The sequence below is a fragment of the Saccostrea cucullata genome, unplaced genomic scaffold (assembly GCF_032062105.1).
Source record: "Saccostrea cucullata isolate Sc308-1 unplaced genomic scaffold, CSIRO_AGI_Scuc_v1 ctg45, whole genome shotgun sequence".
NCBI lineage: Eukaryota > Metazoa > Mollusca > Bivalvia > Ostreida > Ostreidae > Saccostrea > Saccostrea cuccullata.
In genome coordinates, this window is record NW_026939164.1 from 809,842 (window position 1) to 824,625 (window position 14,784).

The 14,784-nt window shown below is 33.0% G+C and overlaps 1 protein-coding gene across 2 annotated transcripts; it reads right to left on the bottom strand.

The window, feature by feature from the left end:
• Positions 1–451: 451 nt before the first annotated feature.
• On the bottom strand, positions 452–13,870 carry LOC134252432 (uncharacterized). 2 transcript variants are annotated; one of them, XM_062734917.1, is made up of 18 exons: positions 13,633–13,870; positions 13,023–13,065; positions 11,492–11,592; positions 9,461–9,585; positions 9,150–9,230; positions 5,994–6,099; positions 5,746–5,793; positions 5,613–5,652; positions 5,270–5,435; positions 2,831–2,932; positions 2,658–2,734; positions 2,242–2,356; positions 2,074–2,115; positions 1,794–1,860; positions 1,492–1,599; positions 1,183–1,247; positions 885–974; positions 452–741 (listed from the first exon to the last, which is right to left on the bottom strand). In XM_062734917.1, the coding sequence occupies exons 3-18, from the start codon at positions 11,557–11,559 to the stop codon at positions 470–472; spliced, it is 1,572 nt and encodes a 523-aa protein (XP_062590901.1). In that variant the 5' UTR covers positions 11,560–11,592; positions 13,023–13,065; positions 13,633–13,870; the 3' UTR covers positions 452–469. The 2 variants fall into 2 exon arrangements, with proteins under 2 accessions (XP_062590901.1, XP_062590900.1); XM_062734916.1 differs by lacking the exon at positions 13,023–13,065 and having other exon boundaries at positions 13,633–13,869.
• Positions 13,871–14,784: the final 914 nt, after the last annotated feature.

Consider the following 14,784-nt stretch of genomic DNA (forward strand, 5'->3'; position numbering starts at 1 on the left):
ATGGCCCCATGCTTTTGCAGAAAATTTCTAAATAGTTGTAGGCGGATGGATGCTGGAAAAAATGTTAAACAAAGCTTATTTAAGCTTTAATATCATGTGAGCTAAGAAGAAGTCAAGAATTTTATCGTTATTGAATGCTAATATAGCAGTTGTATATATTTACTGGCACTAAAAATAAAAATCTGTATTGCAGAAAAAAAATAATTAGGGACATTATTTTTATTTCATAATGATGAAACAACTATCACTGAGGTATTACAATTGTAAGTGAAATTCTAAATAATAATTTAACGTCTCAGCAAAAATATAAACAACAATATAACAAAACAATGGGATATAAATACATCTGGGGTCGACATAAGGAACGGGCAATGACAGTTTTTTTGTGACAAATACCTTTTGAAAAATATATATCAATTTTCTTGACAATTCTCATTTATATTTCTCTCACTGTCTGGTAATACAGAAATCATTTGGCTTGCTGAATTCGCGTGACGAATATACCACTAAGTAGAAAGTAAACAGTAGTGACAACAAAAAGTATTATGTACCCAAGGCCTATCTTACAGTTGACACTCTCAAAGTAGTCTAGAATTAGTCCTCCTACGGGCGTGGCAAGCGCATTTGGCAGGATCAGGGCAAGATGCCAAACTGCAATGTCTTTAGCTTTGTCCTTCTCTTCTGGAAGGACATCCATGACAAGGGCAAAATCTACTGATTGGAATGAACCAAATCCGATTCCTGCATTGTCAAAATATCCAGGAAAATACGTTGAAAACAAATGTTGATAATTAAAGTCTTAAATTAAGAGATTTTATCAGATATATTTCAAATTTTTGTTTTCATTTTAAAGTCAAAAAATGTAGGAAAAATTTGACACTTACCAAAGAAGAAAGCCATAACAACAGCCACATAGTATGCGGAAGACCCACTTATGTATGTTAGTGTTGATATACTTATGCACATAATCAAAGCTGAAATGATTGAGGTGGGGTGTTAGAAAGTTTTATCTTCATGGTTTTTATTTGGGACGAAAATTAACTAATGAATCATACATTCCGTAGTTTCTTTAATTTTTTTTTTACTTATAAAGTTTTCCTCTCACTGTCATGTGGTAAATTTTGAATTTACAGCTGCCACCCGGTATATTCAAAATTTACAATATGACATCACTGTACCTACCAGCTGCAATTACTATGGGTTTTCTTCTTTGTAAACGATCGGACACAATGCCAAATATTATGGAGCTACAAGGAAATGATTACACAAGATATGAAAGTTAAATAATGCTGAGCTAAAATATAGCTTCTTCTGTTCAATTTCAAGTAGCATATTTGAATATTTGTTATATTATATAATGATAATATTCATGATGGATCACATTCAAATTAATGAAGTAAAAGGTCTTAAAGTTTATATAAAAACAAAATATTAAACATTTGCCAATTAACAAGTTCCATTCATTCCGAAAAAAAGTATACTCTTAAAAACCTTATAGCTGCTGCAAATAACATTGGTAAAAGCATTATGGCTACGCCCCTTCCGGCATTCCAGCAGTCTGGAAGCTGTATCATATCAGACAACCAATACTCTAAAAATCTGGAAAAAAAGAACTTGGCACCTGTTGACAGATACTATAGAACTTCTATCAATTTCTTATATCTTCATATACTAATGTAAATTTCATTCATTTGATGTAATATTTTTAGATATATAATGATGTAATATCAGTTGCTTTCCAGCCTCATGTGTAAAAATATTGATTTATGTATGAAATGAGATGAAATACATACCCCGTTACTGTAGAAACTCCTTGCTGCATTAAAAATCTGGTAATGAACACCCATCTGAAATCATGCTCTATAAAATAAAGGTATTTTTGGAGTCTATGTGTCAGGTTATGTACTGCATCTTTTTTGCAATGAACAGATCTTTTTGGAATAATGCGTTGTTAAATTAATGGTTTTCCTTTCTAAGCAAACAAACTATTTTGCATTTAAAATAATGAATAAGTTTATTTAATCTTCAAAATAATAAGAAGCAAAGGTTTGTATGTAAAAAAAAAACCCTCACCTTTCAATGGTTCCCAAAATCCGCAGAAAATTTGTAGACATCCTACAAAAGTGATCATTTTACGGTGAAAAAAACTTAATTTTTGACTTATTTTCTTTTTGATACTTTGATTTTGGTGTGCTCTTACTTCATCATTTTTGTCTACATTTTAAGGAATGACATTTTTACCTATAGGTTCGTTTATTTGTTTCCCAGGCTTTTCTGTGGTCGTAAAGACTGTTATACATACACTAACCATTACCACTGCAATGGCTGTTCCATACGCTCCAAGAACACCCATTTCCTGGAGTATTTAAAAATACTTAAATCTGATTTTATTTATTAGTTCAGGACTATTATGAACTTTTGCTGATCTCTTTAAACATATGCTACATTGATAAATTTATTTTACATATAATCGTGAAGATCTAATTTATCAAATCAGCATATTTATGACTGTTTTACTAATAACATGTCCTTTATAACTAAATTTACATATAGGTGCATCCGTTAAATATGATTTATTAACTCATGATCTTCTTGCTAATTTATTCAATTAATACTTCATTAGTATATTTGCATTTAGTAAAATAAATCCCATTTACCGACAACCCTATTCCTACAGCTGCTCCACTCACGTTGCCCATAAGGATCATACATCCCATTACCCCGGAATTAAAACCTAAAAAAAATCAGTAAAACGACACGATTAATGGGGGATCTATTAGCTGAAGAGGAGTTAGCAGACCGACATACGTATATGATCATAAATTCCTACCCCTTTGTGAGTGGTGAGACTTGTCTGCAATCAGAGCATTGTACGGGACAGTGATCATCGCAAACGACAATGTGACGATCAGGTAGAAAAATATATACAAACCTGAAAAAAAAATCATTGTTATTCTTGTATCATATTTTTTTCCTATAGTGAGGATTGATTATTGTCCACGACATGAGATGCTAGCATGATTAATCTCTTTAGAAAATCCTATAGAAAACCTAATACGATTGTAAATGGTTACTATTCTATCAACTGTCACGAAATAATGGAAGAATAAATCAAGATACGTGTACATGTATCACCAGAGGCAAATGAAGCATTCTATTGGAATTCATTTCCTTCTCCTTCCTCCTGCGTTCCTAGTCAATTATTTTACAATTTTCATAATACTCTTTGATCTTTATTGTACGTGTAATATTTCAAACTGTGATATGATGGTTTAGATATATGCTGATAAGCTGCTATGCAGACAAGACTGATTTGAAATATACATGTATTTCTATCCTTCAAATGCATGTATGTATTATTCTCTTTTTTTGCTGTTTTAAACAAAGGTGAATTGCTTTCCTTCTTGCTTTCTTTTACATGTTTATAAATGCAATTCCTTTTCTTAGCTAAACATTCGTCTTTTATTGACCTATATTGCGTTTACTTATTTGTGATATATACTTGCCCTCTCGTTGATTAAAGTAGACATTTAGGCAAATGTTATATCATATAAAAAGCCTTCCTATTTAGCCTTTTGTAAAATAAGACCTCCTACATATTTTAAAAGGAATATATTTGTTTGTCTCTGAAACATATGGAGATAACGAACAGCGTTCAAGATCAAAAATCCATAAAACAATACAATATAGAAGCAGAACAAATATGGACATCCAAAACATTGGAAGAGGGATCAGGTGCCATGGAGGAGTGAGCATCCCCTGCCGACCGGTCACACCCGCCGTTTGCTCCTTGTCGGGAAATAACAGAAAAATCCGTCGTCTATTCGGTGTATAAATAACGGAATAGCAATTAGTATGAAAAACGTCAGTCAGCATTTGACTCAATGATGAATTGTATTTGCTGACAAGGTCATTGATCACCACAGAACTTACAAAATGATGCCTTTAAACGAGACTGCAGATATTCTTGTTTCTTCCATTTGTTTATCAATAATTTACCTCGTTTTATAAATTCATCATACGTAGAGCATATTCTTGCGTATCGAATTAACTAAAATATATAAACTCCATATGCTAACCATGAAGGTATATTGCTACATAAGTAAGGGAAGTTGACGATAGAAAAGTTTTTTTGTTATTTAACGTCCCTCTCGAGCAATTTTCACTCATATAGAGACGCCAGCATTTGCCGGTGGAGAGCCTTAAATTTTGTTCTATACTCGGCACTCTGGGTCATTGAGAATTTAGGGATTTTGTTCGTGCCAGCACCTACTGTGATACGGGATCTCGTTTTTTACGGTCTCATCCGAAGGACCGGTCTTCACATCCCACTGTGGAATTCGAACCCACGACGTAAGGATTAACTCCTTACTTCGCGACAGTGGAATTCGAACCCACAACGTAAGGATTAAAAAACAGACGCTCTAACCAATGCACCAATCGAGTAAATAAATATAACGAACAGTGATTGTAGAAAAGACACGAACAAATCTGTGAAGAGGGCTTAAGACACGGACCCCAGGTGTTTTAGATGAGGGGTCGGTGTCCAGGGGGAGTAAACATCATCTATTTACCTGTCATACCCGACGTGAGCTCTATGTATGAAACAGGTAGACAGAGCATACTACATGTATAGTCAAATTTAGTATAAAAGCAATGACATAACATGTAAAATACACGTAAGACCCAGCACTAGCGCAGAATTAGCTTCAAACGGCTATAAAGCAGTTTGTTGAAATCCTTATAACATTAAATTCTTTGCCAGTAATTTGCCTTTTTGATAAAATAGTAAAATATAAAACTGGCGTTGCACACTCTGCAGTGTCTTCGATTTCCAGTTCAATGAGATATTCCAAGTCGACAAATGAATGAAAGTAACCATTGTTTATTGATAAAACTTGATGTACATGTATATCTCAATATTGAGTTGATGACCTCAGCAAGAGTTTTCTCTTTTTCACGATCAGTTTTTTTTTATTCTGCTTAATATAAATATATAAAAACAAGCCAGTGACAAAGGAACAGTGTCCTCATTAGAATATCTAATTGATGTGTATAGACAAACATAAAGGTGCAGATTTTACTCTTGTATGATATATATAACATCAAATGAGTAATACGACATTTTCGTGTAAAAGAGATTTCTAAAATGCATCTGAACAAATAAATTCAGTTTGGAGGCGAATTCATGGCATCAAGAATTCTTTAGATTTAAACACATTGAAATCTATGAAGCATTAATATTGGCAATCAATGTGTATATATTTACCAAGACTTCCAGATTTGGTGTCCTTTTCCACAATGATTTCACCTTTTTTCTCTGGAACCAAAATGGGCGCCGGCTGAGACCCTTTCAAAATGGTGCTCTCGTGCAAGTTCTTTATTGTTTTATTTATGTATGGAAGGCACCTTTGTACTGCTAAATCACTGTGACACTAAAAACAATTATTCAAAAAAATAGAAGATATCTAAATATAAACAAACAATGGGAAGAATCAGATATTGAGAAATAAAATGAATTCAGCAGGATTGAATATTCAACAATTAAATATATGATTAAAGAAATGGGTGATTAATTAGTGCTACATGTACATTAACCCAAAATTTTATACCGATTCTTCTGTGCCGTTTTTGTAACCAGTGTCTCTTCGTCTGAAACAAACAACGAGGTCCATTAAAGCTACATGATATCATAAATATTTAACTATCATCAGGCCCATATCGACGTCTATTGAATTGACTTACGGGAGATATAATTTTGAAGAGCTCAGAGCCATCCCAATCAAACCAATACTGTAAAGAAACAGAGTCAACCATGTTCAGAAGAAAAAAAATACCGTGGGTATCACAGGATGCACAGGAGTGTCATAAAAACACTGAATTTTATGCCTCATATAAGAACCTTATGTTTTAATGGCCATTAACAAGAATATCACTATTCCACATAGGATGTCTTCCTTTACAAGACAATGGAAGCACAATCCAGTACTTACCACAGGATGACAGTTCCAGTCATCATGACAGGTCGTCTTTTACCAACCTTTAACGTTACACGGTCGCTTCCCATCCCAATCAAAGGGCTGGCAAAGAAGGTCAGGGCTGAAATACATAAATCTCAGCTATAGAAACGTGTATGTGTGTGTAATTTGTTTAATGAAATATGTAAAGATAACAAAATGTAATCAAGCCTAAAGGTCTATTAAACACTTCAAATTAGGAGCAGAGCAGACATGGACCTCCAAAACACCAGAGGTGGGACCAGGTGTCATGGAGGAGTAAGCATCGCTTGCCGACCGACCAAACCCACAGTGCGCTCCCTGCCACGATCGGAAAATAACGGAAATATCCATCGACAACAAAGTGTGCAAATAATGGCCTAACAATTAGTATAAAAAACGTCAATCAGCATTTGACTCAATGGCAGATTGTATTTGCTGACAAAGTCATTGTATATACCATAGATCTTACGAAATGATGATTTTAAACGAGACTGCTTATATTCTTTTTTCATAAAATTGTTTGTCAATAACCTCGTTTTAAAAATTATTCATCTACGTAAAGAATGTTCTTCCACAACAAATCAACTGAGTGATATAAACAGCGTATGCAGGTGACAAGGGCGCATTTCTGCATAAGTAAGGGGAATTGACAGTGGAAAAGTTAAAATATTCACGTCAGTTTTGTTATTAGATTACCATTAACATCTTTTTCTAGTAAAAGATCGGTATCCAAATGTGAAACAGATGTATCAGACTCTATGGCATTTTTATTTATTTTTAACTCGTCGATATAGTATCAAAATGTCGAGTTGAAGGCCACAGCAAGTGGTTTTTTTCTTTTACGTAAAAGATTTTGGACCGTTTCTGCTTCAGATGAATACAATTATAGGTCTACTAAAAACGAAGCGCAATTGGTACTCATAAGAGTTACTTAAGATTGTTGGAAGACTTCCAAAAAACACATAGATATTGTCAATCAGAAACTCAATCATCTTCATAAAATTAACATTAAAGTACTTGTGTGTACAATCAGAATCTTTTTACGAAGTAATTTTGCAAATGACCGATGACAAGGTGGTTAATGTTCCATTTTTATTGAAAAAAGAAGCTGTCAATGATGTCAGAAAGCCCTGTCTTTAATTTATCGTAGGGAATACTTGTATAAAAGTTGTCTGTTTAGTTTGTATGATGTTTAAAGTCCCTCGAGAATTTTTCACACATATACTGACGCCACCACATGCCGGTGGAGAGTTCTTTTTCATACCAGCACCTACTGCAACACGAAACCTTGGTTTATACGGTCTCATCCGAAAGGACCGGTCTCCATGTCCCACAGTGTGATTGGAACCCGCGACGTATATAATGATCAACTCCTCACTTCGCGACCAGACGAGACGCTCTACATGTAACCACTGTGCCACGCGGGTGACTTGTATAACAGTAAATTTTGAAAAGTCAAAATGTTGTAAATTTTGTATTTACTGCCACCCGGTAAATTCAAAATTTACAACATGACATAAAGTTAAAAAGTTGTAAGCTCTATGTTGTTGATCAAGGTAAACTTTTGTGATTACAAATGTTCCAAAAGTTCCTTGGATTTTTTTAGTATCTACATCTGCACATTTACACCACTTGTCTAGTACATTGTTGCACAGTACTCTTGAAGTATCCTGTAGTGATATTTATGTTTAAGTACCCTATAGTTCGAATGTTTGGCGGTTTGATTACTAGTACTTTTGCTTATCTACGTGGTTTTATTATTTCTGTACCTCACTAAAACCTTACTCACTTCTGATTGCATGACAGATCAGTTAGGTTTGTTATTAGATATATACAAGTATATCTTTCTTTTGACCCTTCCATTTTAAAAAAAATATTGTTATTTTATTCTGTATTCAATCAATTACAGATGTTATTTATAATTTGACAAAGATGTTTTTGGTGTTATTTTAAATATCTGAGGTACCAGAAGCACATTTCTGATAATCTGAAAAAATCATTCTACAAGTTTGCAACCTCGTGGAACTAGAGTTCGTACTAGCCAAATAAAGTTCCACCGAAATTACAATGTATTTGCAAACATTTGACCAAGCAAATCGCCAAATTTCCTCATGCCACCAGCTTTAGAAACCGGATATAAGTTTCATGTAAGTCAGGATAAGCTATATTGTGCTTTTATTTTTTATGTTTAAAAAAGCTTTTAAATACAAAACAAATCGATAATAAATCATCTTTATATATATATATAATAATAAAGTCTTTATTTACATTAAACTAGTTTTAAACAAACTGATTTTAAAACACAGTTTAAAAGAAATAGAAAACATATGAATTAAAAAAAAAAGAAGAAGAAATTGAAAATCAAAATTAAGACAGTTGTTTTTATAAAACACTTGTCGCACTTTTATATTTTCATAGTGTGAAGATTGCTGTAAATAAAAAGTGCAGTTTTTGCCCTTGGTCTTTGAACATTAATTTTGTACATTAAACTAAACAAACTGATTTTAGTAAATGACGTTTGAAAATCAATCAGTTGTTTTTATAGACTTGTTCATAGTAGAGTGTAAATAAAATGTGTAGCGTCTTTTTATTAGCTGTCAAACTGATAACAGGGTTTTCATGTTGAAGTGATTTGAAAAAAAAAAGCTTACGAAAAGATGTACGTAACATCTGGAAATGTGACCATGATGATATTATTACTCTGACTCGAAATATAAAATGTGGATATTGATTAAAACGTCACCAGCTATCGTTTATAAAGGCGACTTTATTTACGCAGATTCGTCAATTATTAATGGTGCAAGCTATACATCATTCTCTTTTATCTTAATAAATCTCGCCATGAATGCAATTTTCTGCATTTTCATATATTGATGTGACATTGCTTTAAAACAAAATAACCCCACGCTTTTTAATCACTTATTTTCAGTTAATTAACAATGCACGAGGTTTCCCTGAATTATTTTTTAGTCAATGTGTTCATAAAGTGTAACAGACTTTATCACACTTTCTTTTCTTTCGATTTCTAACCTATAGCTAGAATCAATGAATCCATTAAGATTCAATCACTTAACTTCAACTGTCACTACGTTATCAGATACTTATTTTTATTCATTCAGATACCTAAAGTTTAAGTAAAGTTTTACATACCTGCTCCAACTGCCACCATCCCACCCAGCCATCTTCCTTTCTCTGTCTCTCCAACCAAGGAGCGGATTTGAGCTGGTACAACTAAAGAAATTCACAGCAAAGTGAATATATTTCATAAATATGTGCTATAAATAAGGCAATTAATTCTTGATTAATAAAGTGTAACCCCCTTTCTTCCTGTAAAAACAAGGTTTACTGACAAATTATATAATGATTTTTGGTTATTTTTCTTGAAAATCGAGTTTCATAGAAAATGTTTTGTTTTATTACTTTAACAGTTATACATATAATACAGGTTTTACGTTGCTTACCCTCTACCGACAGCAGCAGGAACATAAGACTGAGACCAAACCAGGAAAGGTTCAGAAGGAACACTCGAGGCTTGCTAAGTCGTTCGCTCTCCTCCTTTAAAATATCCTCATGGTCTGCTGTGGAACTATATTTTAAATGAAAACATTAATTAAATTATTAAAAAAAGAACTATCAACTGAGTTTAAGGTATGGTTCATTTCAATTGTAAAATCACATATTTTCGTGGGGTCAGATTTTCGTGGTTTGAAGAAAATCTCTTGGTTCGTGGGGATTTGATTTTGTGAATCAAGAATTAATGAGTACTTATGTATACTATATGTAACATTTACCATTTCGTGGTGGACATGAATTCGTGGGTCTCGTCATACCTCGAAAACAACGAAAATTAAACCCACACGAAAATTTTTTATTTCACAGTGTAAGAAAATTTCGATACGAGGAATAAACAAGAATACAGAAAACATTTAGTGTACCCTTAAGTTAAATGGTGGTTTATATAAGTTATACAATGCCAACTTGTGTAATGTTCACATGTAGTGTGTGTGTGTATATATATATATATATATATATATATATATATATATATATATATATATATATATATATATATATAATTAATGTACAGAAGTATTTAAACGCAGTTTTTAAAGTGAATTTTGAGCTTTGAGCGTATGATCAAAGTGTATATAGTCAGTATAAAATAAATGATTCTGATTTGGTTGATCAGGTTACTGACTTTTGTGTATCTATAGAATGACAATACAGTCGTCTACTTTTAATGCAGTTGAAGATGCATACAAGATAGCAACATAATGTACACTGATAAACACAGCATATGTGACCGACTTTCTGAAGTCATTACGTTACATGTAGTGTAAATGAATCACTACTCACTACTCCGCACTACTCAGCTGAAGTAAAAATAAATGTCGACTTAGGAAAACGTTACATAATTATTTAAAGTACCAGTTTATATCAATTACATGTGTTTTTTTCAACCTGTATTTGAACAAGTCATGCACATGAGATAATGTTCTTTACATATCTCTATCATCAGTCATGTGAATTTATTTATTAATTTCAGAAAAAATTTATGAAAAGGCACTTGCAACGGATAAATTCTTATCATATGATAAATTTATCCGGCCTGATCCGCCCCTTCTTTGAACGTTTCCCCCCCCCCCCCTGTTTTGATGTATGATGAGTTCTACCTGGTATACTCACATTTCTTGATCCGCCTATACTCAGAGTACTGTGAGATTTTTTTTTATATGATATATGGTAAATTCTAGTTGTTATACCCACTGTTCTGGGTCTGCCTCTTCAGTTTACAGTTTCCCTGTCTTGTTCTATGGTGAGTTAAACCCGGTATAATTCTCACTGTTTTTGATCCGCCTCTACAGTTTAAAGTTTCCCTTTCTTGTTATGGCTTATACCCGGTATACTTACTGTTTTTGATCCGCCTCTTCTGTACACAATTTTCCTGTCCTGTTATATGGTGAGTTATACCCGGTATACAGCTTTCTGTTCTTGATCTGCCTCTCATGTTTACAGTTTCCCTGGTAAGAGATATAAACTGTATAATACTCACTGTTCTTGATCCGCCTCTTCTGTACATAGTTTCTCTGTCTTGTTCTATGGCGAGTTATACCCGATATAATATTTACTGTTCTTGATCCACCTCTTCTATATACAGCTTCTTTGTCTTGTTATATGGTGAGCTATATACCCGGTATACTCACTGTTCTTGATCCGCCTCCTCTGGTGTACAGTTTCCCTGCCTTGTTATATGGTGAGCGATTTTCCTAATATTTAGTTTATGAAGAAAAAAAAGAATATATACATACCCGGAAATATATCACTTTTTTAATCCGCCTCTTCTGTATTGTACAGTTTCCCTGTCTTGTTATATAGTGAGCATATATACCTTTAATTAATACTCAACTGTTCAATTGAAAGGATCAAACACCTCTTCTGTGTACCGTTTCCCTGTCTTGTTATCTGGTGCGTTATATACCCGGTATACTCACTGTTCTGGATCCGCCTCTTCTGTGTACAGTTTTCCTGTCTTGCTTGTCTCCAGACTGTCCAATTCCATCTTGGATGATGTCTCTTTGACGTCCTCGAAGGACTGTTAAAACAAACATTAATTTTTTCCTAACTTGTAACAAGATATTCTTCCTCTAGAGTACTCTTCACTGAGTATGTACATAATGACTAGCATTCTTTCATTGCTTTAATTCTGAAGAGATATTTTTTTTTATTATAATAAGAACATGTATCATTGTCGTATGGTGTATGGCAACCAAATAATTAATTGTATAGGAACAGGGTTTAACAAAGGCAACTTAATAGAAGTCATTGTTCTGATTAGTTGTATATTTCCTTTTATAGATCCTGGATTTGCAGTATTAATATACAGAGTTCATGATTTGTATCTTTAGGAAGCTAGAAAGGATACATCCATCAGAGGAGGCTCAATTAATACAGGGCATTGCTCTGATAGCTTTACTTTATGGTACTACATGTAGTATATATATTTCGTGCGTAATTCCTGGGTATATTCGAAGTCTCAAATAATGATCTACATGTATTTCTTAAAGAGTTGACATTTGTCAAAAGTAAAATTTTATATCAATATTCTTTTAGTCTAAAATATCTGACGTTTTCCAGGCTTTTTTTGACGATTTTGATATTTTACGCGCCAGGAAAACATAAAATATCAAAATTGTTACATTTTAAACAATGGAAAACTTTTTTCAAATATTTCGTAAAATGTTTTAAAAACATTTAAAAAACTACAAAGTACTTTCAACATGATGAATAACGTGTTCAAGTTTTCTGCTAGTATTAATACCAGAAAATTTCTAAATTTCCTTTAAATGTTTCTAAATATTCTACTTACTAAATATTGCTGTTACTTTCAGATTAAACAAAACAAAGACAGTTGGTGCTGCTTCATGGACTCACAATTTTAACGATTATTTGTTTGATGTCATAGAGATACGACATGCTTCATGTATCTATTGTCTTCATTCTTTACAACAAAGAAATCATGAAACCCAGGTTACCCTTCAAACTGTACTCTAAGACTCAGCAGGGATATACACGTATATATAAAATTATAAATGAATATAATCAGCTGTCTCCTGATTGAGGTCAATGTTCATTGCCTTGTGATGAGTTTCCGGGTTCATTTTTGCTTTGTGTAAATCACAATCAGTGATGAGATGATCGCATTTATCAATTGTAAAACCAATTATACCTCCCGTCATTTAGTGAGCTCAGTGCTCACAATACTTCTAGTTTAATCGTCGTTCTCGTGGTAAAAAATTATACAATAAAAGAGATAGGGAAATATTTTCCTTGCCTTTATACCGGTATATATATTATAAAAATGAATACGAATTCTCCGTTTACGAGACTTTAAAAGAAAATACAAATGACATACAAAAGAAAAGGAAGCAATATTTTCAGAGTTGCGGAAATCGTGGTGAGACACCATGATAATCTTAGTAAGAGCTAGTATTAATTGCTTATAATTACTAAAGGAAATATTACCCAATCAGTCTTCTACAAGTCACATTTATGTCCTCAAATTGGCCTATATCCACGAGGAAAAGTTTGAAAAATTGATATGTCAATATGTTACTGTGTTGTGTCACATTTGAAATACTTCAACGAAAGTGTGATCAATATGTAAACTGATTGAAGATAACTCACGTTAAACTTTTTCCTCTCTCTTTAGGCATGTGTTCATTCATGTTAAACAACGAAAAGTTGTGTTTCAAAAACTAAAAGAGTAATCGAGTAGTTTCATTCGTTGGTGTGGTGTTGGAGACTTTATAGAAAATATTGAAAAAATACTTTTTAAAAATGATCGCAAATATATGAGTAATTTAAGAAAAATCAACACAAAACATTTACTAGGCTTTCTGTCATTAAAATATAAAATAATATTTCATCATGTTCATTTTATAAATTTTAATCAGAGCATAATAACTATATTGCTGCTATTGCTTCCTTGTGCACGCTCTTTGCTGAAATCTTTCCTGTTATAAATTTGCCACATACATGTAACCATTATATTTTTCCTATTCACTGTCACAAATTACAAAAAATCAGACAAAATTGAGGCCTTTTACACCAGTATGCAATAAAAAAAACTTACCGTCAATGATTTCAATTAAATATTCTTCAATGTAGAAATCAAGCCATAAAGACAGAAAAATCAAACACAACTAATGGAATATGAATACATCCAGTCGATCGATCTTGCTGAAGAAGGCTGCGTGATTTCTAAACTACATCGATCCGCGCAAAAGCAACAGGGCATCCATTGTTATCTTGGACGCTGCAGTATTATAAGTGTTACTTTCAATGGCTGCAACTTTAGCTCTCTTTCCATCCGCCTTTTAAGTGGTTTGTCATTTCTTTGACTAAGGAAATGTTTGTAGTTTTCCGACTGTTTCGTTTTTTGAAATACGCAAATACTTCAATTTAACCTTTAAAGGACATATTTCAATACGAACACAATTAAGGAGCAAAATTAGAGACAGTAATTTACTGACACCATTTTAGCACTAGTTACACAATATTGTGAGGATAAAAAGCTAAAATTGCTTAAAATGAAAGATAACCGACAGAGAATTGTTTATGAAATAAAAGAACAGATACGTAGTTGCATATTTAATACATGTTAACACAGTGACCCATGCAAAAGTAATTGCGCTTTTAAACAAGATGTGTTTGTGAAACACTGATATCCCCGTATGGCAGCTTATTGCGAAGTTTGAAAATTCTCAAATGCAATTCAAACTCAAAGGTCAAAATTGTTGGTATCAAGGGAAGGTCTTGTCACAATACACCTGTGAAATATGATTTTCAAGCCCAAGTACTAACTGTTCAAAAGTTATGGTCAAGGTTGAGGGTCAAACTCTAAGGTCAAGGTCAAAAATATTTATACCATGAATACACATGTGAAAGTATGAAAACCCTTACGCCAACTGTTAAAAAGTTAAGGCTAAGATTTTCGTTTTGTATATTTCTGAAAAGCGGGTCAAACTCTAAGGACAAGAGGTCAAATTTGGTGGTACCCAGAGAAAGGTCTTTCACAAGGAATACGCCCATAGCCCCACCCAGTCAAAAGTTACTAGCAAGGTTAAAGTTTTTTTTTACTAAAAAAGTTTACAAGCAAAAAAAATACAGACGGAAAAAAAAAAAATATAAAAGTTGCCCAAATCGAAAATCCTATATTAAGGGGGTATAAAAACCTGGGGGGGGGGGGGGAAAAAGAGGTGCAGGTAAACTTTTTCTCAGTGTC

Excerpts from the sequence above, each read along its gene's own strand:
- LOC134252432 (XM_062734917.1), bottom strand. The coding sequence starts at position 11,559 with ATGGAATTGGACAGTCTGGAGACAAGCAAGACAGGAAAACTGTACACA. Across the intron at positions 5,794-5,993 it reads ACTGGAACTGTCATCCTGTG|TATTGGTTTGATTGGGATGG; the intron begins GTAAGTACTGGA and ends GTTTCTTTACAG. Across the intron at positions 2,116-2,241 it reads ACAAATAAACGAACCTATAG|GATGTCTACAAATTTTCTGC; the intron begins GTAAAAATGTCA and ends TCACTTTTGTAG.